Source organism: Drosophila obscura, unplaced genomic scaffold, assembly GCF_018151105.1.
Source record: "Drosophila obscura isolate BZ-5 IFL unplaced genomic scaffold, ASM1815110v1 contig_1, whole genome shotgun sequence".
In the NCBI taxonomy this organism is placed as follows: Eukaryota; Metazoa; Arthropoda; class Insecta; order Diptera; family Drosophilidae; genus Drosophila; species Drosophila obscura.
In genome coordinates this window covers 3,942,080-3,959,575 of record NW_024542679.1, presented here as the reverse complement: position 1 = coordinate 3,959,575, position 17,496 = coordinate 3,942,080, and the positions used below count along the sequence as shown (strand labels likewise).

General features: G+C 47.5%; 6 protein-coding genes across 8 annotated transcripts in view; 2 read left to right on the top strand and 4 right to left on the bottom strand.

The window, feature by feature from the left end:
* Window positions 1–174: 174 nt before the first annotated feature.
* On the bottom strand, window positions 175–1,918 carry LOC111069518 (zinc finger protein 391-like). Its single transcript, XM_041591968.1, has 3 exons — window positions 1,171–1,918; window positions 987–1,115; window positions 175–930 (listed from the first exon to the last, which is right to left on the bottom strand). Exons 1-3 carry the CDS (start codon window positions 1,912–1,914, stop codon window positions 175–177), a joined length of 1,629 nt encoding a protein of 542 aa, XP_041447902.1. The 5' UTR covers window positions 1,915–1,918.
* A 36-nt stretch (window positions 1,919–1,954) lies between these two features.
* On the bottom strand, window positions 1,955–3,703 carry LOC111069524 (zinc finger protein 658B). Of its 2 annotated transcripts, none has more exons than XM_022359625.2 (2): window positions 3,142–3,703; window positions 1,955–3,066 (listed from the first exon to the last, which is right to left on the bottom strand). In XM_022359625.2, exons 1-2 carry the CDS (start codon window positions 3,607–3,609, stop codon window positions 2,206–2,208), a joined length of 1,329 nt encoding a protein of 442 aa, XP_022215317.2. In that variant the 5' UTR covers window positions 3,610–3,703; the 3' UTR covers window positions 1,955–2,205. The 2 variants fall into 2 exon arrangements, with proteins under 2 accessions (XP_022215317.2, XP_022215316.2); XM_022359624.2 differs by having other exon boundaries at window positions 1,957–3,066; window positions 3,127–3,702.
* A 252-nt stretch (window positions 3,704–3,955) lies between these two features.
* Window positions 3,956–6,444, top strand: LOC111069552 (regulator of MON1-CCZ1 complex). Of its 2 annotated transcripts, none has more exons than XM_041594470.1 (7): window positions 3,956–4,139; window positions 4,199–4,682; window positions 4,744–5,133; window positions 5,190–5,448; window positions 5,509–5,908; window positions 5,969–6,173; window positions 6,239–6,444. In XM_041594470.1, exons 1-7 carry the CDS (start codon window positions 4,032–4,034, stop codon window positions 6,316–6,318), a joined length of 1,926 nt encoding a protein of 641 aa, XP_041450404.1. In that variant the 5' UTR covers window positions 3,956–4,031; the 3' UTR covers window positions 6,319–6,444. The 2 variants fall into 2 exon arrangements, with proteins under 2 accessions (XP_041450404.1, XP_022215349.2); XM_022359657.2 differs by having other exon boundaries at window positions 3,957–4,139; window positions 4,741–5,133; window positions 6,239–6,442.
* Window positions 6,445–7,191: 747 nt separating this feature from the next.
* Window positions 7,192–8,443, bottom strand: LOC111069553 (BTB/POZ domain-containing protein 9-like). The gene is made up of 3 exons (XM_041591958.1): window positions 8,340–8,443; window positions 7,434–8,282; window positions 7,192–7,382 (listed from the first exon to the last, which is right to left on the bottom strand). Exons 1-3 carry the CDS (start codon window positions 8,404–8,406, stop codon window positions 7,192–7,194), a joined length of 1,107 nt encoding a protein of 368 aa, XP_041447892.1. The 5' UTR covers window positions 8,407–8,443.
* Window positions 8,444–8,601: 158 nt separating this feature from the next.
* On the bottom strand, window positions 8,602–12,730 carry LOC111069550 (vacuolar protein sorting-associated protein 8 homolog). Its single transcript, XM_022359655.2, has 3 exons — window positions 12,500–12,730; window positions 10,264–12,432; window positions 8,602–10,198 (listed from the first exon to the last, which is right to left on the bottom strand). Exons 1-3 carry the CDS (start codon window positions 12,599–12,601, stop codon window positions 8,747–8,749), a joined length of 3,723 nt encoding a protein of 1,240 aa, XP_022215347.2. The 5' UTR covers window positions 12,602–12,730; the 3' UTR covers window positions 8,602–8,746.
* A 1,330-nt stretch (window positions 12,731–14,060) lies between these two features.
* LOC111069551 (bifunctional heparan sulfate N-deacetylase/N-sulfotransferase) overlaps window positions 14,061–17,496 on the top strand; it is a 62,388-nt gene continuing 58,952 nt past the window's right edge. The window contains exon 1 of the mRNA XM_022359656.2: window positions 14,061–14,988. The gene's annotated coding sequence lies outside the window, so the exon portion shown is untranslated. The remainder of the gene's footprint in view (window positions 14,989–17,496) is intronic.

Here is a 17,496-nt window from a genome sequence, read left to right as displayed (position 1 = left end):
TCAAGTGAATATTGATGTACCTCTTTTCAGAACGCATATATGGAGTACAACTTCATATATTAAATTCGTATCAGTATTTTTTGTACATTGAATGGATGACTAGTGGCTCTTACTTATTCGAATCCTATCAATAGACAAAAAAATCACTATATTCTAAATTGTAGATAGAACAGGTTAATTTTGAAGCGATTCTCTCGGCTTGGATCTTTTGTGGATCTGTCGATGGCAGCGTAGTTTGGGGGGCTGAACGCTCTCGCCCGTGTGAATCATTTCGTGAACTTGCCTCGAGTGGAACCTCACGAAAGTCATGTTGCAAACGCCGCAGGAATATTTCCTAATAGCCTCATGGATCTGACGATTGTGCGCTTCCAGACTGGTCGAACTCTTGCACACCTTCGAGCAGAGCGGACAGTTCCAAGTGCGCTCAAGGGTGTGTTGATTGATTTGGACTTTCTTGATGCCCTTGTGCTGCATCGTGTGGTTCAGGAGGCTGTTCCGTTTCCGGAAGCGCAAGGAGCAGCCCGGTTTCTCGCAGGCGAAGGGCAATTGTGTCCTGCCCTTGTGCTTCTCTTGATGGTATCTGAGCTTGGCCAGATTGTCAAAAGCCTTGCCGCAAACCTCGCAAACGTGCGACTTGGAGATGGAACCCATATGGGCTTTTTTCTGGTGCGCCACCAACGTTCCCTTGTGGCGGTATTTCTTCTTGCATCCCTCCTGCTCGCAGGGGAAACAATTTACCGTGTGTGTCTTCATGTGCTCCGTGAGTTGCAGATGGCCACCATGCTGCTGCTTGTGGATCTGGCAGCGTCTCTTGGAGGCAAAGTTCTTGGAGCAGATGTTGCACGTGAAACGACTGAGGAAATCCTGATTGGAGGATTCTTCAATCAGTTCTGCTGCATGTGAATTCTTTTTATTCTGTTCTGAAGGAGCCTAAATAAGAGAGAAATTTGAATAAATCGATGATCGTTTATGGATTTCCCACTCACCTTTTCGGGATCTTTTGGACTAGAATTTGCAGAAGGTTCCTTGTTTTCTTCGACAGTTTTCTTCTTTGTACTTTGAGATCGTTTTGCACCTGTGGCACGATTGAGGAACTCTGGGAGCTTCGTAGGAACCTTGAATATCATAAACTATCCATAAATTGTTGAAAGCTTGTGCTTTTCCGCTCACCTTTGGAGGATTTAAATTCTTTGCATTTTCTTCCTTGTTCTGCCATGCACTTTGATGACTTTTTTTGGCATCTGTGCGCTTCAACGGCTTCAGCTGTGTGGACTCTTCGGCTGGGATTGGACTTTTCCTTGGTGTGGATTCAGTGGGTGGAGCAGGAATTATCTGTGTGGATTCAATGAGGACAGAACTCTGATGTTTGGTTGCAAGGGGTTGGACAGGACTCGGATATATTAATGCAAGGGGTGGGACAGGACGTAGAGGAGGAATAGGACCTAGCTGTATAAATTCAATGTGTCGATCAGACCTTAGCTGTATGGATTCCATCTGTGGAAGAGGACATAGCTGTATGAGTTCAATGGGTGGATCAGGCCTTAGCTGTATGGCTTCAATGGGTGGAACAGGACTTTTCCTTGCCAACATTAACTCCAATTCGCGGATAGCCTTATCCTCGTTGTACACATCATGCATATCCACACCCACGCCCACATACACTTCTACTTTATTTTCGCGCCATTTGGTGTCCGCTTCTATGCAGAGGGTACGGAATGCGTTGAACTTTTCCAGCTCCTCGTAGCAGCCACAGCACAGGACACTGGGCAGCAGATACTCCTCCCGCGGATCCACACACAAATTTGTGCAGGCGGTGAACATTGCTGCCACTTTGGGGACTTGCAACAAGTTGTATGCCTCGTCCTCCCATTTGACTCTGCAGCAGCAGACGCGACACTTGTCCAATTTGTCCATTTCCAAGGATCCGTTTTCCCGAGACGCAGTTTCATTGAATATCCTGCTGCTTCTTTGCCTTGCTTTTGTTTATGTTTGCCGTTTTGCACTACCACTCCTGTAGTGTTGCAAAACGTGGCTGCAGTGATTTATTTGGCGACTTTTTCAAATCAAATAACGGCTTTTATCCACATCATATTTAACGTGGCTTAAACAAATTAGAAATATAAATAAAAAAAATATTGTCAATAATCGAACTTATGGCATGAAAGAATTCAAATACTATAGCTCCAGGCATATCAGCCAATCCCATCAGAATTCCACATCTTTAACAACAGGAGCCTTCGCCTGATCACGCTCATGGATCTTTCGATGGGTGCGCAGGGCCGCAGGCTGGACGAAACGCTTGCCACACACTGCGCACCCGTAATTCCGCTCGCCCGTGTGCGTCAACTCGTGATACTTGCGCGTGTCCGGCTTGGTGAATCTCTTGTCACAGATGCTGCAGGCATAGCTCTTGGTCTTCTCGTGATTCGTGCGTATGTGCATCTTCCGGCTGGTGGAGCTGTTACACACCTTGGGACAGTGCGGACAGGGCCAGGTGCGCTCCAGCGTGTGGTAGTTGATGTGCAGCTTCAGCTCATTCTTTGTTGTCTTCTTGGCGCCGCAATGGGGACACGTGAAGTTCTTGATGCCCCTATGCCGCATCATGTGCACCTTGAGCTTCTCCTCGCTGAGAAAGCGTACCGAGCAGCCCGGCTCCTCGCAGGCATACGGCTTGACCAGCTTGTCCTTGTGCGTGAACCGATGGTGGTTGAGGGCCGCCAGACTGTTCAAGACCCTGCCGCAGAATTCACACACGTGCAACTTGAGTTTCGGTCCTATTCCATGGCTCTGGCGTTTGTGCATCACCAGGGTGCCCTTGTGACGGTAGCTCTTGCTGCAGCCCTCCTGGCCGCAGGTATACCACGTGCCCGTGCCATTGTGCTCCCGCAGGTGCACATTAAGATCCTGCAGTCGACTGAAGGTCTTGTCACAGCCAGGCTCTGTGCAGGGAAAGAGCAGGTGACCATCGTGCTCTCGCATGTGCGCCTGCAGGCGATACTCATCGACAAACTCTTTCGAGCAGATCTCGCACTTGCAGCTCGCACCCTGCTCTTCTGTTGGGGGCACCTAAACGATCAGGGAATTTATGCATATAAATCAGTGATTGATCTATGTATTCTCACCCACCTCTTTTGCATTTACCTTCATCCGTCTCCCTGTATTTTTCTTTACTTTTTCCCTATTTTCTTTCTTTAATCTTTGGCATGGTTTTTTCTCATGGAATTCGCCATCGACCAGCACCACCTCGGTGGCTTCAATGGGGGGGCCCGGGCTTTTCGTTTCCAATGCGCAAAGCGGCATGTCGTCCACATCCTCGAAGCCGTCCTCAGATTCCGTATTTGTATACTTCAATTCCATAGGTGTGTCCCTCTTCTGCAAGCGCCATTTGGTGTCCGCCTCAAGGCAGAGTTTACGGAACGAATGGAACTTTTTTAGCTCCTCGTAGCAGCCACAGCAGAGGGCACTGGGCAGATCCTCCCGCGGATCCACCAACAAATCCGTGCAGTCGGTGAACATTGCGGCCACTTCGGGCAGCTGCAGCAAGTTGCAGGCCTTCTCCTTGCACTCAATGGTGCAGCAACAGACGCGGCATTTGTCCAGGCCATCCATTTTAAGGGATTTTCTTTGTAAACATCAAAAAACGCTGCACTCAATAATTTTTCTTAGTTTTACTTTGGATTGTATATGTTTGATGTTTTACAACACTGCAGTCAGATGGTGCGAACAGCTGATAATCGATAGGTAGAGTGGATAGAGATGAGCATACTTGTAGTCACTGTGACTATAAAGTATTTATATTTATTATTTAAAAATTTTAATTGATGCTTTAATTTAATATCAGAGTTATCTTAAATTAAAGGAAACGGGAAAATGTTTATATGTAGCTATGCAAATATTACACATGCATGTGGATACAAATGAGGTGATCTTCAGTAACGTGATTATAACTAACAGCCACTAAATGTCATCACTAATGGAGGGCGGATGAAAACAAGGTTTCTGTTTTGTTTTGTTTTTTTCTTGCAAAAACGATGGAAAATTCGAATGGAATCCATTATATTGAGCTGTCGCGGAATCCCATACGCTTCGATGCCGTCAGTCAGCTAACGAATGTCTTCTTCGATGACTCGAACAAGCAGGCAAGAGTGTTTTTAAGCTGCTGAAAACACTTTCTAAGTCTAATCTCTTTTCTTTGCAGATCTTTGCTGTACGATCTGGTGGTGCCACAGGTGTTGTGGTCAAGGGCCCTGTGCCCAACGAGGATACGGTTATATCCTTTTGCATGAACGATCGTGGTGGAGCGATTCGTTCGATTAAATTCTCGCCGGATAATCAAATATTGGCTGTGCAGCGAAAAGAGAATGCAGTGGAGTTCATCTGCTTCCAGGGGGAGCAGCCCCTGCTGCAGGACATCATCACGCATCAGGTGAAGACGATGATCCATGGCTTCGTGTGGATCCACAACCGGGAGGTGGCCCTGATATCCAACACAGGCGTGGAGGTATACACCGTGTTGCCGGAGAAGCGTCAGGTGCGCTCTGTCAAGTCCCTGAGCATCAGCATCAAGTGGTTCGCCTGGTGTTGCGATGCCAATGTGGCCCTGCTCTGTACCACCGAGGGCAACAGCCTAGTGCCCGTTCTGGTCAAGCAGAAGGTCATCACCAAGCTGCCAAAGGTGGACTGTGAGTGATCCTTGACTTTGTTCTGCTTTTAAGTCTTCCTTAATGCCATTTCTATCAGTAGGCAGTCCCAGTCGCGAGGTTCAGGAAAGCAAAGTGACCCTGGGACAAGTTTATGGCGTCCTGGCGGTGCTCATACTCCAGTCGAACAGCAGCACGGGCATGATGGAAGTGGAGGTGCATCTGTTAAACGGTCCAGGGCTGGCTCCACGAAAGTGCCATGTGTTGCGCCTTAGCCTCGTGGGACGCTTTGCCATCAATACTGTGGATAATCTGATTGTGGTGCATCATCAGGCCACTGGGACATCGCTGCTCTTCGATATATCACTTACCGGAGAGGTCATTCAGGATATCACGTATCATGCTCCCATTACAACGGGTCGTTCCATTAAACCCTTTGGCCTGAAGCTGCCCTCGCTATCGCCCGACGGACAAATCCTCCAATGCGAGCTGTGTAGGTAGATTCGAAGGCCATTTTATCTGTTATCTGATGCCATAAATTCCCCACAGACTCCACCCATTGGGTGCTGTTCCAGCCAAACATTGTGATCGACGCAAAGCTGGGATGCATGTGGTACCTGAATCTGTGCATTGATCCGCTGTGTAATCTGATCTCGGATCGCATACGTCTCACAGAGTTCCTGCTGCAGCGAAGCAGTGGCAAGCAGGTTCTGCTGAAGGTCCTGGGACAGCTGGTGGATGATCAATACAAGGGCACGCTGCTGCCCGTCCTGGAGACAATTTTCAGCAGAATTAACAAGATTTATGCGTATGTTAAAGCTCTCTCTCTATTTTTGAGAAACTCTCTAACCCTTGTGGCACTCTTTAGCTCCTGGGTGCAACTGGAGCTGCAGAATCAAACGGCACAGCCCTCGAATGTAAAGACATCTACGGTGAAGCATACCTCACCACCCATTGTTCTCATCGAGCAGTTGGATATGGTGCAGATATTCCAGAGGATAGCCAAGAGGCCCTACACCGAAACCATTTTGATGCTGTACCTCCAATCGCTGAATAAATTCAACATTGCTGCCCAGGAGGAGCTCTCCAAGATGATTATCAGCGAACTGATACACAATCGTAGCTTCGATACACTGCGTCGTCTGGTTAGCTACTCCATGCTGCTAGAATCCAAGGCGGTGGCTTGCTTTCTGCTCTCACATTCGGATGTGGATACGGCCATATCACAGGTGGCCATCGATATGCTGGGGAAGATTCAGGCACATGAGGTAAGCGACCTATCCTCCTTGTTATTCTCTGGGTTCTGTAAAGTGTGTTCTTCTTTTCAGATCAGCATTGAGGTGATGTTGGGGCAGGGCAAAGTGATTGATGCCTTGCGTTTGGCCAAGAACTCCTTGGGCCTTGATAAAGTCCCTGCTCGCAAGTTCCTGGAGGCTGCCCATAAAACTAAAGATGATTTGATATTCCACAGTGTTTTCCGGTTTTTTCAGATGAGAAATTTGAAATTATACGAGACTCTGGCTTTTCCCAAAGGTAAGTGCAGGAAACTATGTGCCAATTTCTAGATCCATCATTCAATATATTTTCTCAATGATCAGCGGAACAGTGCACGGAGTTTATACAGCATTATAATGGCACTTTTCCTACGGATAACTCCATGAGACCTCAAATAAGTTGAGGAACTAAACGAGAAATATGGACAAAATTCCTCAATATTTTCCACAATCCGAGTTCAATTTGGAATATAATTTGATATTGTATTATATGCATATATATATAGTCTATAAATATACTTCCTTAAGGGTATTTTTCCCAGCTAATCTTGGCAAAATTGAAGCCGAAACTGTGCATCGGCTTTTGTGGCAACATTTTTGTCAAGGCACATTGATAAAGAGAGAGGAGAGCGCGAGGTGCGAGAGTCGATTTGTTATCGAATTGGTAGCAGTTTTTCTGTATCATGTGTTTGTGATTTTTTGGGGATTCCCCTTTATGTTTTTCCACAATGATCAACGTAATACTTAGATATGTCCCCTTTTTTTATACCCTTGCTAAGATATATTTATTTTCTTGGTCTCTTTGTTTTAGTCTTAAAGCCATCGGGATGAAACTTTTCAAAGTATTAAGAATTTCGAAGCTAGGCTACTCTCTGTTTCGTTCTCCCTTGCCAAAGGGTCCTTGGTGTTCGGTAGCGACCTTTTTGCGTTCCATTCCATTCCTTATATTAAGGATCGGTCCACGTTATGCATTGACCATGCCGAAGTGCAATCTAATAAAAGAATCCAAATGCCAATTTCAGTAAGATTAAAATTTATTTAAATACAAAATTAAAGAAACGGTTAAGTAAGAAAAGTCGTTAATTCAGTGGATTTAATTCGTATGTGCATACATACAGAGGTATTCACGGGTACAAAAATTGTTGTTGTGTGGTAAGCAAAGATTACTCAAGCCTACGGGAATTTCAAATTAATCATTAGAAATTATATTTTACGAGAATTCACAGCTCAGTGAACAGACCATTTCCAGGGGTCTCTGCTGCTACAAAGTCACAGCGCTACTCTTTGTACATGGCCTTCAAATCACAATTTTCAATCCCACATGAAATACTTGTTATCCGAATGTAGCGAACGGTACGCGGCGTAATCAAGACTGGTGATATAGTTCTATAAGGTACTATGACATTTCCCACAGAATCCCAGTGGGTCTGGTCGCAGGAGACTGAGACTGAGACTACCACTTGTGATTCTGATTGATATGGAAGCCATAGCTGAATATAGTTGATTCTGAAAGATTTACGCAGCTTGACGACTAGCACAAAAGGTTGCGCAAGAGGCTTTGCGGATGTCAAATTCTCTCCCGGCAGCGTGACAACTCGGTGCGGCAGGTTCTTTCCGATGTTCACTTGATCAATGGCGTCGAATATTATATCCGATTTGAATATGCCAGAAGGACGCACCACATGCAGCAGATCATCGATAGTCATGAGCGGAAGACGTACGAGGGAGAACAACGTCTGGTTGTCCTCGTTCGGATTGTTCTCCCTCCACTTGCATAAAGTCCGAAAGATTTCAACTTCGGGGGCCGAGAAGCTCTCTCTTCCCAAGACTTCTTCAAATGACTCCTTGGACAGCATTTGGATGGAGTCGTGTTTTAGTAGATCGACCATATTGTTGTCCATAAACATGAGGCAACCTGCGGTCAGCTGGTCCAAATCGTATAGTCGCGCTGCATTTAGGATCACGATCACATTGCTGACGGCAAGATTTTGCTGGAGATATTTGGATATAGCCGTCTCAACGTCCTTCAATCCGTAAAGATGCGCCAAAACGAGCACATCGATTATCTTATCCACAGCCAGTGTGGAAAGAGGTAACTTGTCTGAGTAAATGTACTCGAGGATAACTCTGAATGCCTCCACCGGCACCTCCAGCCGAATTTCTCGTTCCTTCGACTCAGCCATGTCCCCGTAGAGCAATGCGCGGAAATACTCACTGCGCGCCGCCAGAATGTAGCGGTGACCCGGCAGCCGCTGATCCTCCACCTCCACGTCCAAGTAGAGCTCATTCATGCAGAGACGGTTAATGTCCGATGCGATGCCGCGAATCTCGTCGCTATTGTTTTCCTGGGTGCTCATTTTCTGGCTTTCTGTGTATGGAATGGAGAATGTCTATACTTATATTATTTATGTGTGTTTGAACCTACTTCGTTTTCTTTTATTTAGCACGCTGTCTTGTCCCTCGCTGCAAAGTGAAGTTGGCAGCTCTTGCATACATCGATTGAGTCCTATATCGACCTATCGTAGCTATTGTAGCTAAACATCGATCAAATTTACATATTTCAATATTTATTTATATTTTTTAAATCAATTACAGTACCATACCAGATTCCGTAATAATTGTTGTTCTTTCCCCGCAAGGTTTTCCCATTGTTCTACTAGTTTAGATCAATCTTAAATGATTCTGCATTAGCGGGAGTCCCGCAAAAGACTCAATTTATCATGCAAATTTATTTACTTACACATCGAAATATAGGATATTGAAAAACAATAAATACATAGCGGACATGGACATTGAATATACACACACACACACACGAAAGGAGTTGCCGTGCTAACAGAAACGTCTGGGCGGTGCCTTCAGCTGCAGTGCACCCATCTCCATGGCAGAAGACTGGGCAAACAGCCGGCGATTGGTTCGTGGCAGCCGCAGGCAGCTGCTCTTCTGTCTGTCAGCATCTCCTACTGGAATCTGCGTAAAGCAACGCGGACACTCCTCCACTGGCACCTGCGGGCACTCCACCAGGCAGTCCTCGTGCAAGGCATGACCACAGCCGCCCATCACGAGGATCTGCGTGTGATTGGACAGCCGCTGGCGGCAGATGCAGCAGTTGGTGCTGGTTATCCACAGGCCACGCCGTGCCACACGCTGCTGCTTCACAAATTCCATATGCAAATCCTGGCACAGAACATCTGCGGCAGTGCGAAGCGCCTCCGTTTGATGCCGCGAACTGTCCAGCATGCCCATCAGCAGATCCTTTATGTCCCCAAAGCTGCTGTTCACATTGTGGGGCGTGTTCATGATCAGCTGCACGAGATTGTGCAGATCGATGTGCTGCGAGGCCTCGTGCAGCATGGCCTTGGTGATGGCCTGCAGCTCCTGGTGGGGCAGAATGTATTGCAACAGGGAGAACCAGCAGCGCTCCAGCTGCTTCGGGGGAAGTGTCTCAACGGATCGGGAGAGCAGAGCGGAGATCTGTTGCGCCTCCACCACCGCCTCCTCGCCTGCCGCAGCCCTCAGCATATCCATGGAGAGTTCAAAGGCGTTCGCATAGCTCTCCTGCTTCTCGTAGAGGTAGATCACAGCTCGATTGAGTCGATGGCGCTCTGCAATGGCAATGGCTTGCTCCAGACGATACCCAGAGTTGGTGGCCAGGAATTCCTCCACTACCGCGGCTGATTCCAGTTTGCAAAAGAGTTCCAGCAGCAGCTCCATCTGTTCGGCCTCCAGCTCACACTGGCGCTCGTTCAAGCACTTTAAGAAGCAGAAGAGCAGAGGTTCCTCCTTCAGGAGGGTCTCCAGCAGCTCCATAGTCCTCTCCGGATAGTGCAGGGCCAGCAGGCGCGTTGTTTCCTTCGCATTGATCTCCAGCAGCTGTCGCAGATGTCGCTTCAACTGCGGATAAATGCATCTGCCGGGAACAGACACATGTCGTTCCATATACGCGAACATCGTCTCGTGCCTGGACTCATTCTGGATGTAGCAATCCAAGATGTTGTCATATCGCTGCAGCTTCTCCAGGAGATACTCCACCACATAGTAGCATCGGGCACGCTCGGCCAAAGCCAGCTGCTCCTCATCGCTGCTGATGTCCGCCAGGCAATTGCTGGACAAAAGCTCATGCCAGGCGCTCTCCCGCTCCGAATGCTGGCGACTGCTCTCATGATCGATGTGCTCCTGGGCCAAGTGGCTGAGGACGCGCTGCAAGAGCTGCCTGTCCCGCGGTAGGCATTGCATGGAGATTTGTTGGGCAATGAAGTTCAAAAGGCAGCCAATTTCCGCCCACTAGAAAAAGGAGATAAATGCGGGATTACAGAAAGACTTCTGGAGAAGGCTAGGCGAGTTCTTACTGTGGCATTTTCGGGCGTCATGATCTCCAGCAGCAAATAAATGATCCTCTTGCGATGGGAGAAGCCCAGCTCATTGCTGAATTCTCGCTCCTGAAAGGCCAACGAAATGACATTTAGGGTCTCCCGCGTATCGAACTTCAAAAGTGCCCGCAGATATGGATACGGCAGCTCCTCTGCCTCCTGGCCCGCTTTGGAATGTTGCGAGGTAAGACATCTCAGGACATCGTGCTTCACCTTATGCACCTGTTCCACGGGAATGTCCCCCGTTGGATAGCCCCTGCCAGCGAGGCAGCTGGAAACGTACACCAACAGACAGTTGCCCAAATCCGTCTCCTGGGGCGTGACCAGAGGCAGGAGCTCCGTCAGCGCTGCTGTGTAGTCATTGAGGGCCTGGGTGTTGAGGTAGATCTGTGCGCGGTACAAGCGATGGCGCTTCACTGCCTTGAGCACCTGATTGAGGTCCAGGCACATCCAATCCAGCTTTAGGATGAGCTTTTCGAGCTTCGCGGGCGAGCGCTCCAGCCAGTAGTCGACCAGGGCCTGGGATATCACCGGATTGACGCTGTGAATGGTCTCCCTGTCGATGTGCTCCGAGATGTGCTGCAGGAAGAGCTCCGTGCTGTTGCCCTGCAGCTTCTCCCAGAGCTGTGTCCACAGCAGCTCCAGTTCCCCGATGGTGATCAAACAATTGACTATGGAGCCCAGGCAGTAGTCGGGGGCACGCGCTGAGTTGGCAATGTATTCCCTGAACAGCATAATGATGCGCTCCTTCGCCTGGGCACGCTTTCGCGGACGATCCACGGAGGCAATGTAGCCATCGAGTGCCAATTGGCATGCCTCCTGCCACCGATGATGCTTCACCAAGTAGCTAATCCTCTCCGACCACGTCCGCACGCCAATGATGTGCAGGGAACGGGCGCCCAGCACATACAACTGCGTGCCACGCGACACCACCGAGTTGTAGCAGGCATTGCTACCAGCCAGAGCGAACGCGGGAGAGACATTCCCTCCCGTCGCCAGTCCCTTGAACTGTGCAGAACCGTAGACGAGCCCCGCATTGGCCATATCCATGCACTCGAGCTCCTTGCTGGAGCGCACATCCACCAGGTGCAGTATCTCCGAGGTGTCCAGCGATGCCACGCACTTGGGTCCGAGCCAATGGGCAGAGAGGAGGCTGCCATGCAGCTGCACGTGCCGCAGGTAGAGCAGCGTGATCCTTCCATTCGACACGAACAGCTGGTGGAAGAAGAGCTGATTGCCGCGGCCCACAACGATGACGGGATCCACCGAACGGGAGGTGTCCGCCGCTTGGATGAGCACCAGGTGCCAGGCAAGGAGTGGCAGGCAGTCGGGTGGACCCTGCAGAACATGATATTTGATCACACGAAGGCGCGGGCGGACAGTGACGATGAAGTACTTCGAGAGCGTGGCCAGCGCCACAATGCAATACTGATCGAGTTCGTGCCGCCCCTGGGAGTCCATGATGAGCGGCTCCACGGCACAGACCTCGCCCCTTGCGCCCGAAAACAGACACCGGGAGCTGCAGCCACGGATGCCAAGCTTTCGGGTGAAACTCAGCGACCACACAGATCCTCCCGCATCCGCACAGAGCGCCAGGGACGAGCGCGATGTCCACTTTACGTGCAGCACTCCAGTGTTTGGGGTAATCGCATCGAAAAGCTCTCGCAGAACATCACCTGTCTGCGTGTCCAGCATGGCAACCAATCCGCGGGCATATCCTGCCAGCAGCCTCGTGGAATCCGCATTGAATGCGAGGCTGGAGACGGCTCCGTGGCCGTGCTTGTCCTGGTGGGCCCAGCGCAGCGTCTGGGTCACATCAAAGTTCAGGATGTGGCCATGGGAGGTGCCCACAGCGATGTAGGCGGCCACAGCACAGGCGCTGGCCGCCCCAGAGTTCACCCGCTCCCCCGCGGATGACAGCTGTGCGGATATGCCATGCAGCAGGGTGTATCGCATGATGGAGCCACCGCCGCTGCGACCGTCGCCACGGAGAGCGCTATCCTCCCCTATCGAGGGGGTGGGAGTGGCATGGGGCACCGGCATACCCAGCTCTGAGGCCACGTCCGAATCGGCCTCAAATTCGCTGAGCACCGCCTCCAGGGTGGGCAGGACATCGGTGGGCGGAATGGCAAACTCTGCGTCATCCAGCTGTTGGGTGTCATTAATGAATTACGATTCCTCTCTGCTCTTTTCAATGGAATGGAAAAACACTCACATCCTCAAAGTCGAGTTGCAATGATTCGGCCAGCAAGCTGTCAGTGGAGCCCCGATCCGACTCCAGCAGCGACTGCAGTGACGGCGCCTTCAACTCGGACATGCTGCACCCTCCGCTACGTGACGTTATTATTGCTAGTTGCTATTATTGATAACTATTTAGAGGTTTTTCTGAATGAAATATTTTACGCCCATTGAGAACGGGTCAGTGTTGGTAAGCGGCAACAGCTGAGGGCTGTGCAGCCATATTTTGTGGTATTTTTTAGGGTATTTTACAGCCATTTCTTGTAATATTCAAATACAGATATGTAACCGCCGCATTCCACTTGCACTTATCGCACAAAAGCATCAATTTGTATGTTTACTATTCTCGAAATCAAAAGTTGCGGGTATATCTGAATGAGTGGGAGCTCTGAAAAGTAACCAATCTAGTAGAAATTTGATTCATCAATACACTAACTATGGTATACTATACTGTATTTTTAGTGCCAGCGGTTAGTATGGTTCAAAATGACCGCCAAACTCCACTTAGCGCACAAAAAAAATACCGAAAAACACTTTCAACAACTTTCCATGTTGATGTTAAATAACATTTATTTTGCAGACCGATAACATAAATAACAGTCTGCACACCTGGGGAAAATAGATATTATAGAATTGAGGCAATGTTTGTAATCTCAGGGTGGTGCAGTGCAAAAACAACATTGTCTCTGTTTCCAAGATATTAAAAAAATTCTGCAGCTTATAAGTACCAATAATAGGTATCGGGATAAATGTATATACAAAACACAAATCACATGCACGAAAAGTTAAAAAACATGCCAATCTAAGAAAAAATCATTATTAATATTTTATATCAGCTTGGAAAACATAACTTTAATAAATATAGGGTATAAAAATGTTGATACTCAAAGCTAAAGCCGGATGACCAGCAACAATCAAGTCACATTCTGGTACACAGTTAAGTTTTTTGCTTTGGCCGGTTTTGTTTGAACCTTATTATTGAAACAATCCAATGAAAAGGATTTCGAAAACCAGCCAATCTATTACAAAATTTATTGATGAATTTGATCAAATTATTTGCTTAGGGCTGAAAGGGCTAACTAGCTAGTCATATTAAGCCGAATATCAAAATCAAGGAATATCAACGCATCCGTCAGTATATTTACGGTATATTTTTACTATGACAAGGTATATTTCGGTATATTTTTGAGGGTCATGCGGGTATACTTTATCATACTTTGGTATATTTCTGGTGTATTTTTGGGCTCACAATGTAAACGTAGAAATGAGTCCGGAAAGCGTTTTGAGTGCTCTTTTTCGACTGGGTCATGGCAAGGTATGGCCCGAGTATTAAAGCGGCCGAACTTTTTTTAAGGGCCTCGTAAGAACCTAACCCTGTCCCCGACTGACTAAATGTACCATGGGTGCGCGAAAGCACAAAATCCCAGACGGTGAGTTATGTGGTGAGGTGGGTTTTTTTCGTTGAAAGCTCTGGATTTTGTGACGTCATGCGTCACACCTCATACCTTATCCTTGCGGCGCAAACAAAAGTTCAAATACTTCAAGTCGCGGAACGGTCACACTAGTGTTTGTGGATTTTTTTGGTCGTAGGGGCAAGTCGCGGAAATGTGCATTAAATAATTCCAATAAACGAAGGCGAGCCATAGCGTGCTGCTACAACAATTCGCTGCTGTGCGGAGAGATGCGCTAATCGGCCAGGCTTATCAACAAAGAGTCACCGCGGGGATCAAAGGCGAGCAACGACCGTGGAAATTTCGATTTTTGCCTGCGACGCTGCTGATTTTTTGCAACATTTAGCCCAATTACCGCTCAATGTTCGAAATTTAATTACAATATTCTTCAAGATTTGTGCGCGACTGAATAATTATAAATAAATTTTGTTTATTTCCGTGCGGTACGCTGCAGCAGCGCTGCGGCAGTGGCAGCGGCGGCGGGCGATTGATTGCCAATTTTTCTTTTTGTTTCTCTCTCTGGCACGTTACGCGCCTTTCATTCACGAGAACGTTTGTGTGTTTGTGCGTGTGTGTGGGTGACGTAAACAAATGCAAAAAGCGAATGAGTGTGTGCAAGAATTCGGAAAATGCGCTTGTCGATTCACGTGCCAAATAGCAACAAAAACAACAACAGTAAAAGCAACGGGAGCAGCAGCAACAACAAACCGTAATTCCAGTGTTTGGCAGCAGCAGCGGAAGCAGCGAAATTGACATAACTCTTTATTTTCTTGCTTTGTGTTCTCTGCATCTCTGTTTTGTGCCTCACATTCGTTGCATTTGCCAGCTGTGCGAATCTGCAGTGGTAGTGGTGTGCTTGCTCCCGTACATGTGTGTGCGCGCAACACGTTTGTGTCTGTGCTGCTGGATGCGTAGGCGAGAGAGACAGAGTAAAAGAGAGAGGAGTTGTGCTGCTGCGTAAGCCAGCGAAGCCAGCGTCGGCGTCGACAGCGTCCGTGCGTCACAGATGCGACAGGTAAGAAGAAGCGGCAGCAGAAGTTTGCCCAATTTTCCTTCTCCCACTCCCACTCCTTCTCGTTCCCCTTGAAATTTACATAGTTAATTACTTACCTAACACGAGTGCTCCGAATTTGAGGCGGTAACTGTAACTGTGCTCTGAATTTCGAGTATACGAATACGAATGTGTAGAGATACATTTTGTAGATAGGAAGCTTATCAATTAGTGGCCGGCGACAGGCGGTAACGACAGCGGCTCTTTCTTTGGCAGGTAATTTTCCACACGCACCGCACCGCACTGCAGCCATATTCCATCGATTCTTTTGTTTTCGGCAGCCAGTGGGATTCTGTGGAAGTGATTTCTCTTAGATTTATTTCTTGGGTAGGATTTTCTGCAGTAAAGCGATCCCTGCAGTTCTCTTGTGGCCTGTTGTGGAGCAAGTGGGGGCAGGTATGGCAAGTTGAGCATAGACTCCTTAATTTTTTTCATACGATTGTCTTTTTGCAGTTAAAATGAAATCTTTAGTATGAAGCATCTCCTGTGCATTAAAGGGGAATATCTAAAAAATGTATCAGCTTCTCTCTCTTAAAACAATTAAGATACCACAGCGTTGCATAGTTTTGGCTTGGCGTTGCTTAGGCGTAGATTGGATCAGCATTTCATATACTCGTATTGCCTCGTGTGGCAGCTGACACATGAACGATCGTTACACCTCCCATAAGAATGATTGATCTGCAAGGGTATGTCATGCTTCGGTTACCTCAAAGCTTACCTGCCTTTTTCTTACCTTCCTTTTTCGTTCTTCTTTCATCACACGTTTCGCTGGCGTCGTCGTGGCCCCTAACTTGTCATGGAACTTGGTCCAGCAGCAGCAGGGGCGGGGACATGGTGCTTGCTGGACTTCGGACATCAGTTGCCTGCCGCCGTCGCCGGTCGCGCTAGTTTTTCCACATTTGTCGAAGATACCCTTACAAAGAGAGAGAGATTGAGAGAGTCCCATGGGTATGATGGGACTTTTGTATGATAATATAAAGGTTCTCCATTAAGTATCTCGTTTTATAGAAGAGTATTTCCTCCATAATTTAAAGTTCATTGCGAAGGTGTATTTTTCGTAATGTCTCTAAATGTCTCATTGATTCTTATCTCAGTGTCCTCATGTTATCCCAGTATAATCTTTAAACAAAATTTCTTTCATTCTTCATCGATAAAATCATTAAATATATTATCTCTTATTCAATGAAACATTATTTATTTGTTGTTTTGACAGTTTTCTACGCAATCAAAAGAGAGCGTAAGAGTGAGAGAGCATTCCATATTTGTTGTGCTTCCTCTTTCCCCTAATCATTCTTGTTTATTATTATTCCCCATGCTCTGTGTTCCTTTTTCTTTGCTGTCTCCTCCCCTCTCTCTCTCTCTCTCTCTCTCTCTCTCTCCTTTGCTCTGTGTTTGTCGTTCATGGTCAGAAAATTTATTGGTCAACATTTTATCTTTGGCCCCAGACCCCCGTCGGACGGACAACGGGCAACCGTCGTCGGCACCCACGTAGTGCAGAGCTCTAGATTCTAGAGACCACTGGCGACTCCTTTCCCATCGTGCAACTTGTTTGCTTCTCTCTCCATTCTGCTCCCCTGTCTCTCACACACATGGAGGAAACTTAACGCTTCAACACGCCAAAGATTTTCCCTCGAAGTCCCCACGTCTATAGAAATATTAGGGTACGGTGTGGCATGTGGCATTTTCAAAAAACACACAAATATTTTCAACATAAGTTATGGGCATTTTTTGCGCTCTTTTTGCGTATGAAAAGTTTATGGGAAATATCTTAATTTTTATAGACCTCATGACTGCCTACCCCCTCCCACCCCCGCCCCATAAATAATCGGTGAGGAATGGAATGCCATCCGCTTTCCCGTGTTGGTTTTTATACGCTGCTTTTTTTTCCGGCATTTCTGGGCGCATACTTTACGTGACTTTCTGCCTCTGTTTATCTTTCGGCGATTGTTTATCTTCGTTGCCGCCTCACAGATACAATATTTTTTCGGGACTTGTGCCGCTGTGCCTCCTTAGCTGCTTGGTCAGTGCCGCCTCTTGTGGAAGCAGTGGCATCCACATCCAACAAATTGGCAATTGCTGTGGAATGGTCGCCAAAAAACGTTGCAGCTGCCTTTGCCTTTGGTCAGGGCATAGCTTCCCGAAGAAGAAGCAGCAGAAGGGCCTTTACTGACGTTAACCCTTTGTTGTCCACATGATAAACGATAGCTTGTTAATAAATCAAATGGAAAATTCCCTGCGTGTGTGCAGAAAGAGGAAAAAGTAGATACAAGTCCTTCTCTTGGGCTCTTTCTCTTATGCACTGAAAGAAAACTTATTTTCAACTCATATCTTAGATTCCTCCGTCAGCCAATCTTCCACCATTAAAAATTCATCGATTGATCCCAAATTAGCTGTAAAAAACTTCCCATAAGCGATGGGACACATTTACATAATTAAAGCGCTCTCCCCAATAATTTCGTTTATTTCCTCCTA

Bases quoted from the DNA above. Each gene is read 5' to 3' on its own strand.
- LOC111069518 (XM_041591968.1), bottom strand. From the start codon at position 1,914: ATGGACAAATTGGACAAGTGTCGCGTCTGCTGCTGCAGAGTCAAATGG. The intron at 1,116-1,170 runs GTGAGCGGAAAA...ATGATATTCAAG, and splicing joins AGAATTTAAATCCTCCAAAG to GTTCCTACGAAGCTCCCAGA. The intron at 931-986 runs GTGAGTGGGAAA...TCTCTTATTTAG, and splicing joins GTCCAAAAGATCCCGAAAAG to GCTCCTTCAGAACAGAATAA.
- LOC111069524 (XM_022359624.2), bottom strand. From the start codon at position 3,609: ATGGATGGCCTGGACAAATGCCGCGTCTGTTGCTGCACCATTGAGTGC. The intron at 3,067-3,126 runs GTGGGTGAGAAT...CTGATCGTTTAG, and splicing joins TGAAGGTAAATGCAAAAGAG to GTGCCCCCAACAGAAGAGCA.
- LOC111069552 (XM_022359657.2), top strand. From the start codon at position 4,032: ATGGAAAATTCGAATGGAATCCATTATATTGAGCTGTCGCGGAATCCC. The intron at 5,134-5,189 runs GTAGGTAGATTC...AATTCCCCACAG, and splicing joins AATCCTCCAATGCGAGCTGT to ACTCCACCCATTGGGTGCTG. The intron at 6,174-6,238 runs GTAAGTGCAGGA...CTCAATGATCAG, and splicing joins GACTCTGGCTTTTCCCAAAG to CGGAACAGTGCACGGAGTTT.
- LOC111069553 (XM_041591958.1), bottom strand. From the start codon at position 8,406: ATGCAAGAGCTGCCAACTTCACTTTGCAGCGAGGGACAAGACAGCGTG. The intron at 8,283-8,339 runs GTAGGTTCAAAC...TTCCATACACAG, and splicing joins GCTAAATAAAAGAAAACGAA to AAAGCCAGAAAATGAGCACC. The intron at 7,383-7,433 runs GTAAATCTTTCA...CATATCAATCAG, and splicing joins TGTGCTAGTCGTCAAGCTGC to AATCACAAGTGGTAGTCTCA.
- LOC111069550 (XM_022359655.2), bottom strand. From the start codon at position 12,601: ATGTCCGAGTTGAAGGCGCCGTCACTGCAGTCGCTGCTGGAGTCGGAT. The intron at 12,433-12,499 runs GTGAGTGTTTTT...GACACCCAACAG, and splicing joins TGCAACTCGACTTTGAGGAT to CTGGATGACGCAGAGTTTGC. The intron at 10,199-10,263 runs GTAAGAACTCGC...TCCTTTTTCTAG, and splicing joins TGACGCCCGAAAATGCCACA to TGGGCGGAAATTGGCTGCCT.